We start from the raw sequence: 24,294 nt of genomic DNA, 5'->3' as shown, positions 1-24,294 counted from the left end.
GGCTGAGACCTGAGCAGAATCCCCACAGGGACAGCACTCATTGAAGAATTCTATATTAGAGCTTGTTCTAACAGAGAAAGAGGAACTGATAAAAAATAAAAATTAGTGGGAGCTTCAATACAAGTTAGCATGACTTGACCACATTTATAGTGTGCATGTAGAATAAATAAGCTGAGAGGAAGAAATTAAAACAGAAAGATGTGAATTAATTGGAAATCAATTTAAGAAAAGCTTGCTAAATGCCAAAAAGCCACAACTTAGGAAGCAGGCTACACTAGTCAAAAATAATGAAGTCAGATGTTTAAAAAAAAAAAAGTAATACAGGACAAATGGAAGAAAGAGAAAGTTGATGGTAATGAATACAAATCAGAAATTACAAGTTGTAGAAAAATCAATGAAGAGACAGAAATCTACGGGCAGTAAAAGATAATGAGTTTCTAAAACATGTTAGGAACAAAAAAGGAATCTTGACAACAGTATTGGTCCATTACTAAATGAAAATGGCTGAATTATTAATAATGCAGAAAAAGCAAAAGCTTAATAAAAACTTCTGTTCTGTATTTAGAGAATAATCAAATGATATATTTTTATCATAAGGTGATATTCTTTCCATCCCTATATTCCTGGAACATGATGACCAGAAGCTACTATGAGCAGACATTTTTAAATCATCAGATTCATATAAGTTTCATCCAAGAGCTTTTTAACAGCTGGCTGAGGATCTTTTGGGATTGTTAACTGAAGGTTGGTTTTCATTAAGTCTTAGAACATTAAGGAATTTCTAGAAGAGTGGAAGAAAGTTAATGGTGTGTGAATTTTTTTACAAGGATAAACTAGAGTAATTATAGGCCTGCCAGCCTGACATCTATCCCAGGCAAGATAATGGAGAGGTTAATATGTGATTTGAATAATCAAAACATGAAAGGGTTATCTAATTAATACAAAACAGCAAGAATTTATGGGAAACAGATCCTGTCAAACTAACCTGATATCTTTTGTTGATGAGATAAGAAGTCAATTGATAAGAGAAATAATGCTGACATAATACTCAGACTTCTCTAAGGTATTTGACTTGGTACCACATGAAATTCAGATTAAAAAACAAACTTTAATATATAACTAACATGGTATATAGTAAATGAATTAAAAACTGGCTGTTAGGTCTCAAAATGTAACCATAAATGGGAAATCATCACACACTGGGTAAGTTTCCAGGTGGTTCCACAGGGGATCAATTCTTGGTTCTATACTATTTAATATTTTTTTATCAGTGATCAGGAAGAAAACACAAAATCAGCACTGATAAAGTCTATTGATGACACACAATTAGGGGAATAGAATGGATGGATCGCTGATTCAGAATGATCAAGATTGCTTGGTAAACTGGCATAACCAAGCAATGTGCATTTTAATAGGACTAAATATCAACGTATACATCTAGGAACAAAATATGTAGGCCATGCTGTCAGGATGGTGGCCTCAACCTGAAAAAGATTTGGGGGCCATAGAGGATAATCAGCTGCTGTGGCTAAAAGAGCTAATCTGATCCATGAATGCATCAATTGTATAATCATGAGAACAAGTAGAGGTTATTTTTAACTCAGTATTTGGCACTTGTCCGACTGCTGCTGCAATACTGTGTCAAATTCTGATTAGGGATGTGAACGGGTATCCAATTAACTTACTGGGTGATGCTCACAGTGTAATGGTTAACTCCCACCCGAGAGTGGCTCCCCTCCCAATCCACCATCCAGGATCTTGCTTAATTGGTTAACCGGTTTACTGGGATTTTATATCCCTTGTTCTGATGTCACAATTGAAGGATGTTGATAAATTAGAGAGAGTTCAGAATAGAGCCATGAGAACAATTAAATGATTAGACAACATGCCAACAAACAACCAATGTAAGGAGCTTAATCTGTTTATCTTAAAGAAAAGATTAAAGGGCAAGTTGATTGAACTCTACCAGTACCTACATGGAAAACAAATATTTGATAACTGGTTCATCAGTTTAACAGATAAACATATAATACAATCTAATGGCTGGAAACTGAAGCTAAGCAAATTCAACTGGAAGTTAGGTATACATTTTTAACAGTGAAAGTAATTAACCATTGGAACAATTTAGGAAGGTTCATGATGGATTTTCTATTATTGACCATTTTTAAATCATGATTGTGTGTTCTCAAAGACCTGCTCTAGAAATTATTTTGGGGAAGTTCTAGGGCCAGTGTTATAGACGGTATGAGCCTAGCTGATCACAATAAACTCTTCTGGTTTTAAACTTTTTGAATCTTTCACCTGCATCTGTACTAAGGAAAAAGGTCAACTTTAGGTCAGATAATCTAAACCAGTGGTTTAATAAAATAAAAGTGCTATTGTGTTTGTGAGAGAGATTTAGTTCTTAACACTACTAATGTACTGCTGCTGCATCTGCATCTTGACACAGGTAATTAGTATTATAAATCAAGTTACCTACAAAAATTACAAAAAGTATACGCTCAAATACTGTAAAATGCTGTACTGAGCTGTAAATTAACAGGTTTTAGCAATCAGATTTGCACTATTGTTTAAATAAGTTTCCCACTGATACTACTTCACATATTTCTTAAATCAATGATTTTTCCCCCTCGGTGATTTAAATCAATGCACCCTGGTTGAAACAATGGCTGCACCCACACCTTTAAGTTGGAGGGGAGGGGACCTCTTGTCCAACCTGAATGGGTAGAGAGAGTAGCCAGGAGGAAGAACAGGGCTCAGAAGATGCAGCAAAATGTTCAAAATGAGGAATGGATCAGCATGGTGCTGGTGACTCATCCCCAGAAACCTTAAGAGCTAATAAGTTCAAAAGGGACAAGAACATTAGGGGAAGCTTCTTTTTACCCTCAAAACAAGCAAGGTAACACTGGGTTTCCTTTGAAAGATCTGAGAAATATACACGTCTCTAGCACAAACATGGATCCAGTTATGACCCTATACTAAATTGAGCATTACTCTTCTCAAGTGAGCAATGGCTACAATTGAATTTCAACAAAATAATGAAACTAAAGCAAGCTACAAAGAGTTTAAAAACTACAGTGCAAAAGGAGATTAACATGAGGTAACAGCATATAGTTGTTTCACAACCATATCCTACAATTCATTGCAAAATCTGCACATGAAGAAGCAAGTTGTTGCCATAAGTGAGCTAATATTCTGAACTCTTTGGGGCCAGGACTGTCTTTTCACTGCAAGTCTGTACAGTGTCTCTCACAATAGGGCCCTATCTCTGATGGGTGTCTCCTTGCACTATCCCAACACAAAATCCATAATGATAATTATATTAAGAGAAACAAAAGGTGCATGCCTGGCACCTTTCATCAGAAGTATATCAACTTTCATATTAGGTGAGTGAGACTGACATGAAGGTATACGAAGGTAGCCAGCTGAACTGAATGACCAGACTCACTGCTTTCCTTCAACATAGCTTCTGGTTACAGGAGAGTAGCCCTTACATGATGCCCACCACAGTGACTTTCTTTTACAATCTACCCCTTTTAAATGGGGTTGGCAATTTTTCCTCTACATTAATCTAAAGATCTGTATGACTGCTATATTTTAGTGATAAAATAAATATTTTTCATGCAAAGGATCAATTTCCTTTATTAGATTACATTTTAGAAAGCCATGTTGAGATTAAAATCACTCTTACATTTGTATGTGCAAGAATCTTACTGTTGTGATTTATGTGTCTATAAAAGCTATATATACTATGATATACAATAAGCTCGGTATGCATGCTGAAACACTAAATTTTATGCTGTAAAGACTGCTAATGCCTCAGGCTCTTATGGACGAGATGATACATGAAGCTGTATATGAGCAGATTACATACTAGTTTCTTAATTGACTTTAAATTACAACTGGGGTTTTGTTGAGTGTTTGTTTGTTTTTTTAAATGCTTGGCAACCTAGTAACAAGCAAATGTATGCAACTGTGAATGTAAAAAATCTAATCAACTAGCTAAATTCACATATCTAAAAAAAATACTGCTCCATTCTTTAATGTATGAATTTGAAAAACTATAGTTAATATTGTTTGAGTTATTCCATAACAAATCCTTCTCAAATGGCCACAATTAGCACATAAAAATTTCTAACTATTGACACTTGGTATATGTTTGCTCAGGAAGGGAGCCAATCATTTACAGAATTTGAAAAATTTAGTTTCATCCTGTTTACACAGTATCCTTTCTACCTCCTGCAACATTTCACCAATTTGATACAGGTCCATATGCATACAATTTAAAAGCAACTTCAGGTTGCCACAAGTGAATTCTGGAGTGTGCTTGTTTCATAATACTGTAATCACTTGAAAAAAACAAACCACAACCTACAACTGAGATATCACATGAGCAGTAATTCTTTATATCGGTGGTCTCCAACACGGTGCCCGTGGGTGCCATGGCGCCCGCGGGGGCATCTGTGTGCGCCTGCTGAGTGCTTGGGGCTGTCTCCGCCCCGGGCGCATGGTGCATGCGCGGTGCCGGAACCAGCCCCAGGTGCACGGGGAGCGCCGGCCCCAGGAGCGCGGTGAAGTGGCCACCCACTCCCCGTGTGCGCAGCGCATGGGGAGCGCCAGCCCTGGGCGCACGGCAAATTGACTACCCCGGGCACGCGGCTATGGGGGGCGCTGGCCCCAGGAGCGCAGCAAATCGGCATCCCCGCCCCCGGGCAGGCAGCTATAGGGGGGAGGGGGAAGGAGTGCCAGCTTTGGGCTCATGGCTCTGCAGGACGCTGGCCCCAGGTTTGCTGAAAATGGGCGGCACCACCCATGGCCACGCGGTGCATAGAGTTGCTGGCCTCAGGCACGTGGCTCATGGGGGCATGGCATATGCGTGGCCTCGCCCCCGAGTGTGCAAGTGTCCCCACCCTCTGGCACCCAGCAGGCGAACGGCCACGCCCCCTGGTGCCCGGCAGCTTCGAATGGTTGGGGACCACTGCTTTATATAGTATCATTTTTATTGTACATCTTTAAGGTGCAGTATACTTGATTAGATAAAGAGGATTTAAAATAATTCAGAAAATTTTATTTCATAGGAACAGTACTGAGCGTACCTGGATGGGAGACTGTACCAAAAAAATACCAAGAGTGGATACGAAAGGCTTCCCACACTAATTTTTACATAGACATATTTTCCATTTCCACTCCCTATTGTGTTTTCCTTGCTACTTCTCTGAAACACACTTTATCAGTTTTCTTTGACCATCTTAAAATTATTTGGCACTAAACAGAAGACCAGTTATCTTCCTAGTTTCTTAAAAAAGACAAGTTTCTGAAAAACTGAAGAAAAAGCAGCAAATTATAGATCTTAGCAACAATATGACAAACTCCTATAAGTTATTGCAAGAGGTAGCCGAATTAGTCTATGAAGTGCTACCAGACCATTTGTTGTTTTTTAAGTTTATCCTGTACAGACTAACAAAACATATAGATGGGATAATGAGCTTTTGTGGGTCTGCACATCCTAAACTCTGGTTATCTGAAGAAGTAGACTTTGCCCACAAAAGCTCATACCACCATCTATATGTTTTGTTAGTCTATAAAGTGCTACCAGACCATGTGTTGTTTAAGTTTATCCTATAGGTAAGTATAAATAAGTGGCTTTCTTTGAAGTTAATTTTCAAAGGGCCAAGTGGAAAACCTGCAAGAGCAGGCTGACAGTAAGTAGGATCAGAGAGTAAGGAGATAGGAGAGAAAGCCCCACGAAGGAAACTTAACAGTTTCCCTGACATTGTTCTAACAAGGATGGGACACAGAGAACCTGAATATGCCCTGGGATCTGTTGGGGGAAGGATGAAAAGACCATCTTATGCACAAACCGCCAGGCCTTCTGCAGTGGATCTATATTCAGCTCTATATTAAGATTCCCAAGCTCCCTGCATACCAGAGACTTTTCTACCCACCACTGTCCCTGAAACACAGAAAGAGACAGTTTGCATTTTTATGCTTCTCCTTAGAGCTAGAAATTTTTTTAAATGGCAGTAGAATTTCTCATTAATCACATGACTCCCAGAGTTGAGGTTTTAAGACCATTCCCCAACTCACCCACACATACAATACTGTGAAACTAGCAATAAAATTCCTACAGTAGACCACACTATGCTTTTTCCATAGTCCACAACCTCCCCATGTGTAGGACTTGGAGAACCACTGTAATTTAGGCAGCTATCTACAGCTAGTTGAAAGCTTCCCAGCAAAATGTTTCCTCTCAGATTATGCTAATTCAAGTATTTATTCATATCAAAATTTCAACTGAAAAATTATCAAAATTTCATTTCAAGGTTCAAGGGATTCATTTCAACCATCATTTTGAATATTATATTTGTTCTGTTATTTATAATATATCAAAATGATAAGTTGCTTCAATACAGCTAATACAATTTTTTCCAAAATTTTTATTTTGTAGGACATTTTAAACATTGAACAATTTGTTCTATTAAGGATGAAAAATTTGAAAACATTGGAATTTACCACAAAACTGAAATTGAGTTTTGACTGGTTCTACAACATCTCTTCCTTCCAAGAAGCCAGAAGGGTTACGCACGGAACATGGATAGGATTTTGCCCATGCTATAGGACACAGCCAACTTCTATTAAAGCCAACAGAAGTATTCCCACTGAAGTTTGTAGCAAAACATTAGGTCCCATAATTGTGTGTGTGTGTGTGTGTGTGTGTGTGTGTGTGTGTGTGTGTGTGTGTGTGTGTGTGTGTGTGTGTGTTTAGACCATTCTAGTTTGTAGACAAATGACTAGCTGTTGCCCACTTCACTACAAATAGGATTAATCATGTAAAACAATTCTGGTCCCAAAATTTTAAGTAATCTGGATTAGTAAGCAACAAAATATTTTAACTCGTGAAAATGCCATTTAATTTGCTTTTGGTAAGGTGACCTCCAAATTTATACCACCTGTAATTTCAAATTTTTTTACTGGAAATGTATTAATTTAATTTGAATAGAAAAAAGTGTGAACAAACTGAAATCCTTCTATAAATCTTTAGAAACAACTTCGAGAAAAGCAAAATGTACTCTGAAAATTTCATTTCAGGAAAAGCCAATAATCTAAGCATCACTATTTTTAAAAGATATAATGGCAATGAATAAAAGATGAAGCTGGAGAAGTAGACTCCAAAATTATACAAGCACAGCTGAACAAATTCTATACACTCAAATTTTTAAAAAAAGACTCTCATAAGGTATGTTCATTAAACTATTTTTTCAGTATTTGCTCATGAAAAAAGTAAACTATAAGAGTAGATATTTCTCTAGTTATTTTTATAAATAAATTTAACAATAAAATAGGAATCTTACAAGTGTTAAGTATATTGGTAAGTATAGCTGGCATTTAACTTCCAAGCTACAACTGATTTTCTTTCCAGAAGTTTTCAGCTTTGGGTAATTTTCTGTTTTTACAAAAAGATTTCCAAATGTATTTCATGTTTTTAGACAGTCCTCATTTTCATCCAATTGTATGTAGGGGGAAATAACTTCAAGTTCATGGGGGAAACATCTCTATACTAGTTATATTTATTCTAGTTCACCCACCTCCTACAGGCCCAATTTGGCAATTAAACATTTCAGAGAAATGAAACAAATAAGTGGTTATGAATCTTGCTCAGATTAATTTATCTTGCATTATAGATTCCCCTAACAATGTATATGAGTAATATGAGCTAAATGCCACTTGTGGAAAGATTAGTAACTTAAGATGTATAACAATGCAAATAGTTCCAACTGAAAATGACAACAGAACCCTCTCTCCCCCCTGAATTCCAAACTTCTTGCTCAAGAGCCCACACGCAGTTAGTTACATTTTGATACATTGACTGCAGAAGCACTTCAGTCTGATCAGATGGTGTTTAATTGAGCAGCAGTACACAAGTGCCTCCTCTGGGGATTTGACATATTGCCTCAAAAACTTTTTTTTCTTTTATTAGCAGCAAAGTGCTATTAAACATTTTTTAAATACATCTGTTTAGCAATTCTATATTAAAAATGTTCAAAGAATGATTAGTATTAATGGTTCCCAGTTTTCTCTTCAATTAGACAAGTAGTATGTCTCTGGATCAACTTAAGAGAAACAGTTGTGTAAGTCCCAACAGAACTGAAGTCCCAATATGTGTGCAGCAGAAGTAGACGACTGATTTGCAACATTATTTAAAAGCTGAACATATTACCCCATATAGTCCATACTGGAATTTTCTATACATTTAAGATTGACATATTAAAGTGCTCTTAATGTTTATCTAATTAAATTACCATTATTCTGAAGAGTATTTTATACCTCAAGAGGTAGATTATGCTTTTTACAGTCTAAAATGCATAGAAAATTGTGGGTAGCTGACCTACCTGCAGGGTAAAAAGAGGGAGAGAATCACATACACATCTCAGAGAAACACAACTTACTACTTTCTCTTGCTGATAGTGCCCAGAGTGAAGGTCAGCTCCCACCAACATGCTCAGGAGCATAAGAGTAGCAGGAAAGTGTACAACTTCCTTCCAATTTATATAATCCAGGCCACAGTCTAGACCTAAAGGTATATCTTGAAGATTTAATGATGATTACATAGCAGTAGTGCTAAATGCTCAATCAGCATCAGGCCTCCATTTCATTTTTAAGGTGCACTTTAAAAAAAAAAAGACATAAGCACACCAGCATTTCTGAATTCACAATAAATTTAAGTTAATGCACTGCCGCAGATATAGTCACTTTTATTTCTATTATTTTATGAGTAAGCCATTTTACAAGTGAGAAGATTAATAACTGAAATGTTGCGACATTTGTAAAATCTTTGGATTCAAAACTGCCTCAGCTCTCACTGGAGCCTTTCATTTATTTTAAAAAGTTAAGTACTTGCTGGAACCTTTGGTTTATGATTTGAAATAAAATTTCAGCAGAATATGACTTCAAAAATACAGATACTAGCTTTTAATTCTTACTTTTAAAAAAAAAAGTTTGCCTTTTGTAGTGCTGTAACTTTTTTTCCCTGCAAGCAATAAACCCAGTATTCTAAAAGATCAAAACAGATTATCTGAGACACACACGTAGTGGACAGGCTCCATCAATGTTTGCTTGTGGGGTGATGTTAGGATTGCCAACTTTCTATTTTCTAAAAATTGGACACTAAAGCAGGAGCACCTAAACTCCGCCCTCTCTTTCTCAAAATCTGCCTCTTCCCAGAGGGCCTGCCCTCTTCTCATTCCATCCCACCACTCCCCAGTTGTTTACTAATCTCCCCTTTCCTCCTCTCTCATTGATCCATCCTCTCAACCTCCCTCTTGCCACCAGCTTGCCTCACTCTGCTCTGGGGCTGGAAGAGGAACTGGAGCCCCTGCCACTGAGCCTGCCCACCTACAAGATGCAGGTGGTCTCAACTGAGCAGGGGCTGGCACAGCATAATGGCCTGGTTCCTCCTCACCCCCACCTCATCTCCCCTTAGTAAACAGACTTTTGGTGTCTGGTGACCAAACACTGTAAAGTTTCCCTATTCTCATACATATTAAGAGAAAAAACACTTTTTATTTTTAAAGAGCAATGAAATGACCTCAAACTACTGCAGGTCCCATATAAATGAACAGTACCATCTTCCAGATGGGAAGTACCACACTGAACTGAGAGTCAGTGATGAATGCTCAGAAGTTAATACATTACATCAACTAATGACAAAAATTCAATACAATAGATTCCATCTCAATACGCAAATGCAATTCCACATCTTGTCTTTAGTTTTTTCCCCCCTCTGCCACCTCCTTTTCAATAGCTAAATGCTATTGGTATTCTCTTGTACACTTCAGTTCATATATTGCTCCTAATTTTGAGTGAGTGAGTGAGTGAGTGAGTGAGTGAGTGAGTGAGTGAGTGAGTGAGTGAGTGAAAATAAGAATATCAAAGTGGCCATTAGAACTATTTCTTAGAAAGGGTATTTCAAGTTATGACCCTCTAGTAATTGAAGTCCTGGAGCACTTGGGGTGTGAAAGGATAGAGGAGAGATGGAGTTTGACTCTTTAAATCCCACTAAATTAAATCAGAATTAGGCAACTAACCTAGTTAGATTCCTTTTAGCAGTATTGAGGCAGACTGGGATTTTCAAAGATTCTAGTAGGAGGTGAGATTTTTACAATTAATACCTGAATTTATTGCATATGTACAGTGGTTTAAAACATGATAATCAGCAGCATGAAAAAGAACAAGTTTCCCCCAAGAAACCACCATCCTAATTAGTCTCTTCCCCTTACTCTTCATGATGAACCTGTGCACTCTGCAACATGCAGTTAACATAATAAATTGGATTCACAACATATTATGTTGCACTTCTCTGCAAACAGAATTATTTCAATAAGATTTTGGCTTGTTTTCCATGACATCATCTTAAATGGTTATTTTTAGATTGTATTCATAAAAAGTGATGGCCAAGTCCTGAAATTAGGTAATATAGAAATTCTCCATTATTTTTAATGTGTACCTAGATTTACAAACCTTTGGGTTCCTCATAAAATACACACCAAGAAACTTTAGTAACTCGGGGATTGCCAAAACTAATATATCAAGCCACACACAAAAACAAACAAAAAAAACACCCCACAAAACTGATACTGTAGTTCAGTGGCTCTCAAACCTCCCAGATTACGGTTCCCTTTTCTGGATTCTGATTTGTCTTGCTTACTTCCTAAGTTTCACCACACTTAAAAACTACTTGTTACAAATATCAGACAAAAATACAAATATCAGGGCATAAAAGTGCAATACATTGTGAAAAAGTAGTAGCATTAACAGTTCTGTGCTGGTGTGGTGGTATATGTGTAATTTAACAGGGATTGCAATATGCATTGTAATTTTTTTTCCTTTAGTAATATCAATAAAATTATGTTGTGCGGTCTCACGCACACAATGTCTTATAATTAATGTCATTTAACTTCTTGCGTACCTTCCTTTACACTTGTAAGGCCTAGCCTGCAATTAAGTATAAAGTCAGTTAAATGAACTGAACAATACAGAATGCATACACTGCCTTTTTTAGCTAATATAAACTTGAGAGACAGATGCAGTTAACCCAGCTAAGAGTAATTTCTGATTACTCAGAATATTTGAGAGTAAAAATTATAACCTCTAGTTAATAAAAAAATTAAACAAGGAGGTATGTATTGTCTACTTAGGAATTTAATTTTATTAACAATAACAGGAATAGTAAGTTAAACAGACTAATGATGACAGCTTGATTTATGAATTTTGACTTAAAAAAACTAGGATTATATTACATAAAAGAGGAATTCTAAACTAGTCAGATCTTGCTCATATTTTCAAGTTGAACAGCGTTCAGATCAGCCAGGTAGACTTTTCAAAAGCCAACAATATTATAAAAAATATTAAAACTGTTGTATTAAACGAAGCCAACAATTTTTTTGAAAAAAATTGTTTTCAAGTTTACACCTTACAAAAGTTGCACCTGAAGTATTTTTTTCTATTCACACAAGCATACTCTTCTTCTACTCTGACTTAATGAATAAGTTAAATTTAGGAAAGCATTATTGTCAGCTGCAAGCGTAAAATGTTGTGCCTCTCAAAATTCAGAACCTATGATCTTCAATCAATCTTTCCTCTGAAACAGAAAATGTACATATTTATTTCTATGGAAAGAGCTATTTGCAAAATTAGAGTATTCCCATGCAAGTAGGTATGGCCAGACACCGTTGCCAAGTACTACTTTTAGTAATAGATATATTTTTATTGGCATATTGATTAGAACTGGTCAGAAAATTTTTACTGAAAAGTAAAACATTCATTATTGGCTTTTTTTTTTTTTTTTAATACTGACATGCTGCTTATGATGCTCATTGTCAATCGCTCTTTGGAATGCCCAAACAAAAGACATCTATTTGAGATACAGATTCCCCCTTTAAAATAAATATATCTTCGCAAACAAAAGAGCACACAATGGTGTTTACAACACAGAACTCTGCACTAAACAGAGAAGAAAGAATTAAATGGAAGTTTTATTTATTTAAAAGTTGGAGAATGGACTGCTCTGATATGCTTTAGATGATGTCCTTGAAAACCGGCTGGGTAAAGTTTATGAAGATAAATACAATGAAACCTTTGTTATCCGGCACTCTGTTAACCAGAAAATTTGTTAACTGGCATTGCCTCCAAGCCACAATAGTGTCATATCTTCAGGCACACAGGCCTGGCTTGGTTTACCATGATTGGCTTAACAACTTTTTATTTAAGAAGCACTAATCATCTTTTATTCAAAATAGAAATGTGAGACCAACTGCCTCGGACTACAAAACTACCAATAACAAAAACTTGAGTTTTACTATTATTCTACATTTGTTTTTCCTAGGTTGATGGGACCCTCAAACAACCGGAATTTTTAGATAACTGGGAATGCCTTAATCCCCAAGCATGCCGGCTAACACAGGTTTTATTGTAGTTACTATCCATAATGTTCTTGTACCTTTCCTGAACAGAAGACTTCCATTTTTAAGAGACCAACTTTCCTTAGTACCATATTCTTGGTGTCAAGGAAGTTGTACTCAGGACGCAGAGAACTTTCTAACTATAAGCAACCATTGAATTTGGCTGTTCTCTTCAGTGCTACTATGAAGCTGGGGTTAAAAAAACAAAACAAAACAACAATTATTTCTATTCCAGTAGTTCCCTAGACCCAAACCAGGACTGGGGCTGCACTGTATAAGCAGAGGACAACCCTTACCCCAAAGGTGGTATAATATAAAAGATAAAAGCAACAGTTAAAAATAATTTATTCTCAATTTTCTCTTTGTAGAACAGACTCGCTTCCCATACGTCCAACCTGCCTGTCAAACATCTCTTAAAGTCCTTGGTCTTCCCAAGCACTCCTCTTCCTTTCTCACAACCTCCCCATAAGTTACACACACAGCCACATCCCGTGAAACACAAAATACAAAGCAAAAACACACCCAAATAAGATGGCTCTTGTAAGGTTCCCCTTTGAAGAGAGATTTCTATGCCAATCTCAGAGTGGAGACAATTGGCCTGCTCCCTGGTGTCTTAGATATTCCAGTTTCTGACAGCGTCCCTTCCCTGCCGCAGGGGACAAGAGGATGTCAAGTTCCACACTCTTTAGGTGAAAAAGGAGTTCTCACTCCTTGTACAGGTTTGAACTTTGTATGTATCTCTTGCTACTCAAGCTCCACTAGCACTGAGTAAAAAAAGAATATATATATTCATATTAACATCAGACAACACCTACATTCATCACACAGCCACATTTTAAAGTGGTCTGAACTGCAGTTGTGGTCCGAGACTTTTCTCTTGCCGTACTTCACCTACACAGCTTCAAAAAAATATAATTAGGGTAGCTAGCTTGCCAACAACCTGCTTTAATAATCACATCTCATTTTACAACTTAAACCTCTCATTTTTCTGTCTTAAGAACTTATCACAATAGCAAAACTAAAATATGAGGAAGGAGAGATGTAAACAATGCATTCCTAAGTGCAAGCCCCAAAAGGCTTCCATCAAGATACCACCACAGGTTTAACACCATGCTTTTCTCCACAATGGAGGGAGGAAAATAAACTTTCTGATAAGTAGGCTACAGTTTTAATGCACGATGCAGATGCATCAAAGTAACAGTGGTAATTAACAGTAGAAGCACTGTCTTCAAATCTTCCACCATTGCCAATGCAAATCAATCCTTTAATTCTTTGTGCTAGCTTCTTGCATGGCAGATGAGAAGATGGGGTGAAGTAGTTTCTGCAGTCACTACCTACCCCAGTGCCCAGCGTGAGAAGAGGGGCAATGCTTCAGCTCTGCCCCCAATCCACCAGGCAGCAAAGCTGCAACAGCACACTGGCACATACATTCTGTGCCAGGTAGAGGTGCTGGTGAAAAGAGTCTGTCTCCCATAGAGCAAGAGGAAATATGGAGGCAGATTCTGACTTGAGTCACAACAATCCACTTAGCCCCGGCCCTGTTCGCACCAGCTCTCATTGTCCATACATAGAACTTACTACAAACCACCATTTAGCAACGAGAGCTGGTGCGAAAGTGTCTCTTCAAACAACGGAACCCCCAATTTGAAATACAGGCATTTCCAAGGAAACTGCCTTTGATTAGTTGTTCAGTGTACTGTTGCTTTGATATTGCTCCCAGCCAAACAGCATAACAGCAATGGAAAAACTAATTCCTCTACACAGGTTAGAGAACCTGAAATTATGACCTCAAAACAGGAAGTGAAGGACCAGGTACAAACAGTCCAAGTAACAGTTCAGAGACTCCAGTTGGCAATGTGGAATTAGATTAGCGCAGCATCTCCTAAACTATGGGCCGCGGTCCGGCAGCACCAGCCTTAGGCCGATTTGGGCCCCGCGCCCCTGAACCCGTAAGTGCCGGCGAATTACAGAGCCAGGGGCCCTGCTCCACCGATATGTGGAGCTGGGTCTCCCTCCCGGCTCTACCTGGAGTGGATGCGGGAGCGCGTGCGGGTTTCCCCCCTCCCCCAGCGCGTCCTCCCACCCCGCCCCCAGAGCATCCCCGCCGTGCACGGCTCCTCCTCACCACCTGCTGGTGCCCACCTGCGGCCTTGCACGTGGGCGGGGAGGACACCGGGGCGTGACGTGACGTCACGGCCCAGGATTTTAAAAGTCTTTGGAGGACCATGGCGGGGCCACGCTGGCTCCAGCGGCCTCTGGCCCCGCAATGTAGAAGGCTGAAGGTAGGGAACGGGCTTGGGCGGAGGCGAGGAGGCAGCAGCAACAGCAGGCTTGCGCAGAGCAGGAGGAGTGGAAGGAGAAGGGGCCTTGGGAGGGGAAGGCCCCAAGGGACAGGGTGCAGGAGAGAGAGAGACAAATGCCAGGGGGCCAAGTGCAGACAATGGGGGAAAGGGCAGGAGGGGAGGTATCAGTGGGAGGGGGAACAGGGTGATGCTGGGAGAGGAGAGGGGAAGGGCATTGTGGGCTGGAGGAGGAGGTGCTGGAAAAAGGCTTGAAAGAAGGGGTGGGCATGAGAGAGGTGGGGATGGAGCAATTCATGTGTGAGGGCACAGAGGGGCAGGAGGGGATGGGGCAGTGAGTGCTGAGGGGGTGGGCATCAGGGAAAGAGAGGGCAAAGGGGGCAGGGGCAATAAGGGAAGGAGAGGCACCAGGAGAGTGCAGGGCTAAGGGAAGGTGCAGGTGCCAGGGGATTCTGGGGTGAGGAGGAGGGGAGAGCTGGCCACCAGAAGCAGCACTGGATAGGGGAATCGGAGCAGGCTGGGGAGATTGGGGGGGCTGGTGGAGGCAGGGCTGCCAGGGGGTGCGATGTTGGGGGCAGGGAGCTGGCCGGGGAAGATGGGGGGGTGGAGAAGAAGTGGCCGCCAGTAGGAGGGCTGGATGCGGGCAGCGGGGCTGGCTAAGGGAGATTGGGAGGAGAAGCAGGGGAGAACTGGCTGCCCGGGAGGGGGTTGGGGGAAGTGGGGCTGGCCAGAGGCGCAGCAGGGGGGGAGGAATAAATCGGCCTGCGGGGAGTGGGACTGACCCGGCCATATGTAGATCTTGGGACGCTGCCCCTGTTCCCCCCTCTCCCCACACAAAGCACAAAGCATGAGTTAGTCCGGCCCGGGGATTCTATTGTCCCCCCCACACCCCCCTACCCCCCCCGAGTAGTTGCAAACTGTCTGGCTGGTAGACACACTCATGCAGCCTGAGCACATTTACCAGCCAGGCAGTTCGAAGCTACAAACTGATACATCTAGTAATAATACAATTTACCTAATGAGAAAATACCAGACATGTTATATGTCTGGTATTTTCTCAGTTTGTTTTTTATGTGTTTATATTTTTGGGCTGCAAACAGCAGTATTGGAAAATAAAGGGTTCCAACTAAAGTAAAAAGTTTGGGAAACCCTGGTCTAACCAGCTTTCTGTCTGTCTTACAGTCCATATTCCTTAACTTGTTGGCAAGAACATTATGGGTGACTATATCAAAAGCTTTGCTAAAGATGGCACTAGGAGTTTGGGGAGGACCAGAAACAACTTATTTGAACATTCATCATTTGATTAATGAATATGCAAACGAACATTACTGGTCCTCCAAAAGTTCGTGAATGGATTTACTGGTCCCCATGTCAAAAAGTTTGGGAACCCCTGGATTAGCACATCTCACATGGAACGCTCATGAGTAATAGCTATAACAACAGCTACAGTCCCTGCTGACATTGATCGGATTTGAATGGCTGATGAACGTAAAGTGCTCTATATTCTACTACTAGTCTTTTAAGCTAGCCATTATCTCATGCTTTTTATTTTCTATACCATTTATTACTTTTCTGGAAATTCTCTCACATACCCTTTAACTTTATCTAAGACAATATTGAAATAAAGGAAACAATCCAGGGTTTGATCAACCAAAGCCCTCTGACTGATCCTAAGAAATGGTTACCTCTTGCCCTCTAGCCTAGAGGAAAGGCTACCATGACACCATGGTCCTTTAGAAAAGGAGGGGGACAAAAGCAGGAACAAAAAGGAAAACATTTCCCAGGAAAATACTAACATTTCTGCAACTTTCATAAACTAAAGACTCTTTCAAGTAAGCACTAGAGAGGAATTTTAAAAACTCGGCTTTGCTGAAGCCTCTATAATACATTCTACAACGTTGGTTAGCCCAGGTAGAAAGAATAATCCACTTGATTTCCTATAGTTTTGAACAATGCTGGTATAAAGTAGTATACTGAGGAGCCCTTACATTACAATGTAATCTGCCCAATTGTGGAAAGGTTTACAACAATGCATTTTAAGCATTGTAATGTTTTTCACAAAAGGCCTACTTGCACACTGCAAGAAAAGCAGGGTCATGTCTGGAAGAAAACCACATCTTAAACACATTCAGAAGAGGATTTAATGATTAAAAGTAGACAGCTGTCCTCACACTTTTGTAGCTAATTTTTCCCCAATGTGGGACTGTCTCTGCAACAGAATCAGAGGATTCAATGTGAGGAGGTATGTGGACGTACTTGTACCTCAAAAAGGGAGGAACGTTTTAGGAGAGAGAGGCGCAATAGAGAGGTCACCTTAATTTGATTTTTGCTTGTTTGTTAAAATCAGCTGTTTTAAACTTACAGATGTGAAAGTGTTGGGAATTACTAAACATTGGCTTTGATTGACACAGACAGACAGAAAGCACAAGGAAAAAGTTCAAGTAAAACATATTAAACACGCACACACACAAAAGACTTATTATGGTAATTATGCAATGTGGATATTTTCTTATAATTGGAAAGCCGTTTAGCAACATTTCTGCTTTTGCCCTCCCAAATGCTAATTTTAGTCTGTACTGTAGATTAACTAAATTATTTAATAATTAACCAAATTTACATGTGTTTCTGAACATGCAAGAAACTATAGGGACTCAATCATACCTTGTCTTGGTTTTCCTTATTCTTGTAACACAAATTTCCAATCAAACGAATGAGGTGTGATTTAAAACCGACAGCTGGATGTGAAATTTCTGCCTCCCCAGTCACAGAATGTGTGGCAGTGAAGATATTTGTAGTCTGTTTCCCAGCCAGATGAGTTAGCCGCAAAGTATCTACATAAGGAAACAAATAGCCATTTTAATAAATTACCATATTAGGAATGAGGAGTCCTGCGGCACCTTATAGACTAACAGATTTATTGGAGCATAAGCTTTCGTGGGCAAAGACTCACTTCCTTGCCCATGAAAGCTTATGCTCCAATAAAACTGTTAGCCTAGAAGGTGCCGCAGGACCCCTCATTGCTTTTGCAGATCCAGGCTAACAGGGCTACCCTTCTGATACACATTAGGAATATCACTGTTTTTGATAGAGTAGTGCTATTTATTTTCATATACAATTTAGATTTTTGGAGAATGGTGAAAGAACATCAGTTTCCCAATTTTGTTTGTTTGCTTTTAATTTTTGGACTAGGGTTCGGTTAAAACAGGGTTGAAGCTTCACTCACTTACTCGATTTTATAATTCGGACAGAGTCATAATGCTGAGTCCAATTTTCCACAAAGGCATCATCAGAGTCATCAGAGGCTGATGATTCAGCACTTTTATTGTTGCTATCCCTTCCTAGTGCTCAGTTTACAACTGTTTCAAAGCTGAAATTTCTCTGAAACGTTGAGGCTTTGCCTCAAAATACTGACAACAAAAACAACAAATTCTGAAATTAACATTGTTATTTTTGGCCTAAGAAACAAACTTTTACAGAGAACAGGATCTATTGCTGTAATTATACTGGCTAGCAATGCCTGAAAAATATAAAGAATCACACATGGTTGCAATGTTCTAGTCTGTACCTATGTTTAATTAGTGACATGGAAGCAGAAAAATCAGGCTGAAAGCAGCAACAGGTTGAATCTCTCTAGTCTGGCAACATCTGTGGTCCAGCATGATTTTATAGTTTGTGGAATATCCACTTATGAGTATGGACAACTTTCCCATGGATCCATAAAGTTTGTTTACAGCCACAAGTCCTAGCTGTCAGTGTTCTGTTATTTAGAGATAAATTAGAGTTAAGTGTCTTTTAAGAGCCCAGTAAACAGCCAAAGTGTTAGTAATGCTGCTACACAATATTGACATCCCATGGTTCAACAAATTCACTGGTTCAGCAGCCGTCAGGTGCCAGACTAGAGAGGCTTAACCTCTAGCAAAACAAAGTATTGGTATACTAACTGCTGTATTGATCTCCAACCCTTCTGTGCAGTTAAGCATCTTTTAAGTACAAGTATGTATTTTGTGATTCTTGAAGATATACATCCCTTACTCAATGGATCTAGCAAATTATGTATTTGAATTTAATCAAAAAGGTCAGCTGTCACTAAGTTTAGGAACAGCACAGGAGCAATCCCAAAGGACGTTTAGAATACCTTAATATATTACTTTTATGGGCAAGCTTGTTTCAAACTAAGCTTTAAAATAACAATTTGATTAATGGGAACTTTTACTGTATTCTTTATTTTGGCTTTTAAGTACTGAGTAAGTGACAGATGAAAAATTACTATTTCATTTTTGGAGGAATTCATTAAACACATAATCAGACATTGGAAGAAAATTAAGTAGTTGTCCTTTATAAACTCATGCCATACAAATAGTGCTCTTGAGAAATGGATAAAGGTTCTGTTGGGGAAACAGAGATAACTGCAGTCTGAGGGTGTGTCTAGACTACAGAGTTTTGTCGACAAAACTATACCTGCGTCTACACTACCGCTGAGTTCTGTCGACATAACGTCGACAGAACTCAGCAGTTTTGTCGACGCTGGTAAACCTCATTTTACGAGGCATAACGTCTTCTGTCGACAGAGTTCTACAGGGTTTCGTCGACAAAGCAGCTTGCTTTGTTGACAGAACTGAATGTAGTCTAGACGCTCTTTGTTGACGGAAGCTTTGTCGACAGTATCTATCGACAAAACTTCTGTCGACAAAACCCTGTAGTCTAGACGTACCCTGAGTAAGAAAAGCAGAAGAAATTTCAGAGACAAAACATCTGAAAATGTAGATTAATAATTCACTGCTCTTATTTATTTTATTAAAATGTCAATCATGATTACTACTAATTGTGAAAAACTCATTGTCATATACAGTGCAAGGCAGTTTTGAAAACAACCAGTAGTTGGAAAGCTGTAGCATTTAACAACAACTCACCCACAGTTGTCTCAAGCAAACCAGGATAAGTTTGTAGATGTTCCAGTTGTTCATTATTTGAGGTCATTTCACAAAGAACATCAAGAAGTCGAATTGTAACTATTGCTTCCTGTAAAACAAAGGCAACATGAACATGAAATATATTGTTCAAAAACATGAATTTAGGATCAGAGAAGTATGAATTATCAGAAACATATGGCACCATGACCATTCACTAGTTTTCCACTGCTTTCTCTGGAAACTGTTAAAGATTACATTTTCATTATCAATATATATGAACAAACACTTCTTCCCAATAACCACAATTAATATATTAAAATACAATAATTTCCTCTCTACAGACTATTGTTAAACACAGTATTGCAGTTTCCATGAAAATTGAAGAGAAAGCAAAACGAAGCCATAAGGAATAACGTTTTTATTAAAAACACAGTATCTTCCAACAATAGAAATACAGAAAATTATAAGTTGAGAAAATCACGTCTGTATAAATGTTTTTTCTTTGAGTTTACCCAATGTGAGTGTCCCACTTTAAAGACACAAATGTGCCCTGCAAGACACCAATTTGTTATCCGCAAAAATCCTATATAATTGTGTGGTTGAATGAACTCTGCCTGCGAGAATTTACATTATTCTTGGGTAAACAAGCATTTGGACTATAGATGCAGTATTCTGGAAAGACAGTCTTATTTGCATATTGTTTATTGAGCCAGAGAACTATTTCTTGGTACAGACTCTCACTACTTAGGTGGACTTGGTACAGACTCTCACTACTTAGGTGGACTTTAGTCATAGGCCTATGTAAAGGGCAATGCATAAGCTGCAAACACTTCAGGAGTAGCTGCTTGGAGATGGAATGACAGACAATCTCTGAGTTACAATTACTTCCACCTTACTCTGGACAGGATGTAATTTCCTGTTGGCCTAAACCAGTAGCAAAATATAACAGATTTTTATATCACTGTTTGCAGTGTTGCTAAAGTTGTGTTAGTCCCAGAATATTAGAGAGGCCAGGTAGGTGAAGAAATATCTTTAATTGGACCAACTTTTGTCGATGAAGGAGTCAAGCTTTCCATCTCTGTGCAAATTCAAAGGCTTGCTGTCTCTTTCACAAAAAGATATCCCGTCACCTACCTTTACTCTCTATGCTATCTTGATGGTGTTTTCCCCACTCCTGTCAGTCAACATGCACACAGCACTTGCATATGTCTGCCTGCCAGATTCAAGATTCAGTTAGCTCACGTAGAAATGAAAGGGAAAATTATTCCCCATTAGTTCTTTTTATTGTCATGTAGTCATGTCCCTCTGCATGTCACCTACCATGTACTATTTCATCCTATGGCTCAGGCTACCAATTGCTATAGGAAGGCCTGGTAGGAGGAACATGTCATTTTTATACAAGATTAACATTTATCTTTGCTCTGCTTATCTGTAGAAAGAACACTTTGTATAGAAGTAAACCCTTCAGCTCCAACACACTCCATCCTCCCAGACAAGACCAATAAAACAAAACTGTGGCATTTGTAGTGCAATTTATTTTGGAGATCAGACTAGCCAAAATTAATTGTGAATATTTTGAAAAATTGGAACAAAAAAAGGTTGGTAAATAAATTAACTTTACTGAATTTGAGTAAGTTTCCCAACAGAGAAAAATCCTCTCTAGCCATGAACAAAGTCAGTCATACAAATTTGAGGGACATTCCTATTAAGGGGATATGTGAGCTAGAAACTGATGGAAGAGTGAAAGGGCTAAAAAACAGGCTTATCAACTACTTAAAATAATTTATGTTAGCTATGGAGCAGGTGCATAATGTCAACTTCTAATTGGCTTGGGATCAATCGTATGTTGTCTGTGGAAGATGACATCATCTAAAGAAAAATACTTAGATTCTTTGCAGGCACAATCCCATTACTGCACTTGTAAAATCATACTACCCTATTCTTCACTATTCTTGCCAATCCTTTTCTTTTATTCAGTTATTGGCAACTTAAATTCCAGGACAGTAAATTATCTACATGTCTCCAAAACTAATGGGTTTAGTATACGGATAGTGATTTTTGTGTTTATATCCAAGGAGGACTGAATTGTACTGCAAGATAGGGCAATCTGCTATGATAGATTGTCTCTCTTACCTTAAATATGAGCAGACTAAAAGGAAGTGTGGTTTTGTTGTTGTTGTTGTTGTTTTAAATAACTGAAAACATAGAATACTTGGAAAACTACCAAATAGGACGAAGAAGTTGGATGGAAATCTCTTCTCAGTATTCTTTCCTTCAATTTAATTTTAAGTTGCCATCTTTTCTGGTAGTACTCAATTAAGTTCTTTCACTTCTCTAAAAGTAGTCCAACTTCAAATTCTTCTCGGATAGACTGGAAAGGAATGCTGTAGGATACCTTTCTCCCATTCTTAGTTTTGCTATCCACTCAAAACCCTCTTCTCTCAGAGGGATATCTGAGAGCATTATAAACAAGGTTTCCCACATATAACACAAAACGCTTAGAATATCTTTAATTCTTGAACACTACAAATATGCTAACATGTTTCAGACAGCTAAAATGCAGTTTAATAGTAATGTAAAAACGCATGCTTTTTCATTTGCATTTTAACTAGACTTATTACAGAAGCTTGTTCCTAAAGACTGTTTAAAACAATGATACTACAAACTGCTTTAATTTTAATAGTTACAAGGTACTTTTTATTCCAACTACAGTATTATACTGGAAAACAAAATTTTGACATAGTATGGTGCTCCTCCTGCTGGAAAGAAGTGGGTTATGACTTGTAAAAAAAAGTTTGCCATTTCCAAGTTTAGATCTTTAGTCTTTTTTAAACAGGCTTCTTCATTTTCTGTGAGTAGAAGTAACTGAAGTTAGCAAGTTAAAGATAACTGTACCATGAGATGTCACATACTACTTTCTTGAGTTCTCATGTAACAGTTAAAGTGTTTTGTTAAATGTAAGCTTGGTAAGCATTTTCCCTCCACTCTTCACAGGATACAAGGTTTTTCAGGTGTTTTGCATTAAAAAAAAAAGCACTAAAAAGCTAGCTGAAGGTCAGAGACACCCAGATTGAGGTCAATACCAATTGGCATTCCATGGACAAGGTGAGAATATGTAAGACAGACATAGTATTGATTTTCCCTGTAATAGGTATATTTTATAATCATTACCTATTACTGTCATGGGGTATTACAGACATGGTGGTTATTGATGTTTGTATTTCTGGAGATGGGTCAGAGTTATGCCTTCACACTTGGAAAGTTGAAAGTGAAATCCTCCACTAACCAATACAGAAAAACTAGATTAGCAGAGATTCCTACTTCAAGACAGCAAAGGCCTTCTTAGCATACACTACGGGGCATGACAACGCTGAAGAGACTCTCTTGTACGCGCCTCCCTCCTCGGCACAAGAAGGAAAAAAAAAAAAACCTACCCAAAAGCTAAATTTTACATTACAATATGAAACATTATCTATATAATTAGCCAAGTGCATTTTTAAAATTCACTAATTTTTAAATGTCTACATTTTATACTTATCCTATTTAATTTGTAATTAAATTATCTTATTCAATTTGTTATCTAGTTCAGACATTTTTGTCGAACAACAAGATAACAAGATTACAACTCCATCTATTTTTGTTTCAAACCAATTTAAAAAACTAGTAAAAAATGCTATTTTTGTTCAGCAAATTTATTTTGGCTTCCAGGGTAACTATTTTGACTAAGACTATTTGACTGTAATAAAATTCACAATCAAAAAATAAATAGGCACAGACCTTAGTAAAACTAGAACAAAGACTTCCAACTAAAACTAAAAATGACCAAAAAAATAACAATTTTCCACTAACGCGGCTCATAATGTTGAGTAAAACATTATTGTCTGGAAGCACTGATTTTTTTAGTCAACTTCACATAGGAGTGAAAGATCTTCTGAGGAATTTCATCCCATATCTCAGTAGAGGCAATCTACTGTGCCGCAGTATGTTGAGACTTAAGAAAAACTGAAAATCTTGTGATCTCTACTGCTGTTTCATCATCCAAAGGAAGTTTGAGAATACGAAGAAAATTATACCATTACAGCTATGGGGGTTATTGATGTCTTTACTTCTGGAGATGGGTCAGAGTTATGCCTTCACACTTGGAAAGCTGAAAGTGAAATCCTCCACTAACCAATACAGAAAAACTAGATAAGCAGAAATTCCTACTTCAAGACAGCGAAGGCCTTCTTAGCATATCTGAACCAACACATACTAGCCACTTCACATTCTAACAGTGCTCCTGAAGTCTTACCTCATCTTCAGTCTTTGTAGCAGAAGTTAATTTGAGTACATCATGACATTTCTCCTGGAAACAGCTTGCAAAAAACTCTGCATCTTTCAGGAGTACAGCCATTTCATCATTGGTCATTGAATTGTTCTCACTTATTTTGGCCATTATCAGTTCTAGCAAAGTAATCCTGAAATTAAAATGAATAAACAAATACATAATCTTATTAACTAAATTTACAAAGCCAACTAAAACTAATAGAGTAAATGAAAAGTTAAAAACTTTATCTAGTAAATTCACCTCTGGTACTATCATGTCTGATCTGCAAAGGAGCTTTAGACAGCAATTAACTTTCACCA

General features: G+C 38.3%; 1 protein-coding gene across 5 annotated transcripts in view; it reads right to left on the bottom strand.

Annotated features, from left to right (window-relative positions):
- ATXN10 (ataxin 10) overlaps positions 1-24,294 on the bottom strand; it is a 159,560-nt gene that overhangs the window by 49,618 nt on the left and 85,648 nt on the right. For 4 of the 5 annotated variants that reach the window (XM_006127756.4, XM_075899999.1, XM_075899998.1 and 1 more), the window contains 3 exons: positions 23,960-24,125; positions 19,669-19,777; positions 17,420-17,589 (listed from right to left, as the gene is read on the bottom strand). In XM_006127756.4, the coding sequence (XP_006127818.2) occupies positions 17,420-17,589; positions 19,669-19,777; positions 23,960-24,125 (445 nt within the window). Of the gene's footprint in view, positions 1-7,279; positions 8,667-17,419; positions 17,590-19,668; positions 19,778-23,959; positions 24,126-24,294 lie in introns of those variants that run through there. The other variant, XM_075900001.1, reaches the window with a different exon arrangement.

The sequence above is a fragment of the Pelodiscus sinensis genome, chromosome 1 (assembly GCF_049634645.1).
Source record: "Pelodiscus sinensis isolate JC-2024 chromosome 1, ASM4963464v1, whole genome shotgun sequence".
Classification (NCBI taxonomy): Eukaryota; Metazoa; Chordata; order Testudines; family Trionychidae; genus Pelodiscus; species Pelodiscus sinensis.
Note: the sequence above shows the minus strand (reverse complement) of the source record. Positions and strands in the feature narration are given on the sequence as shown.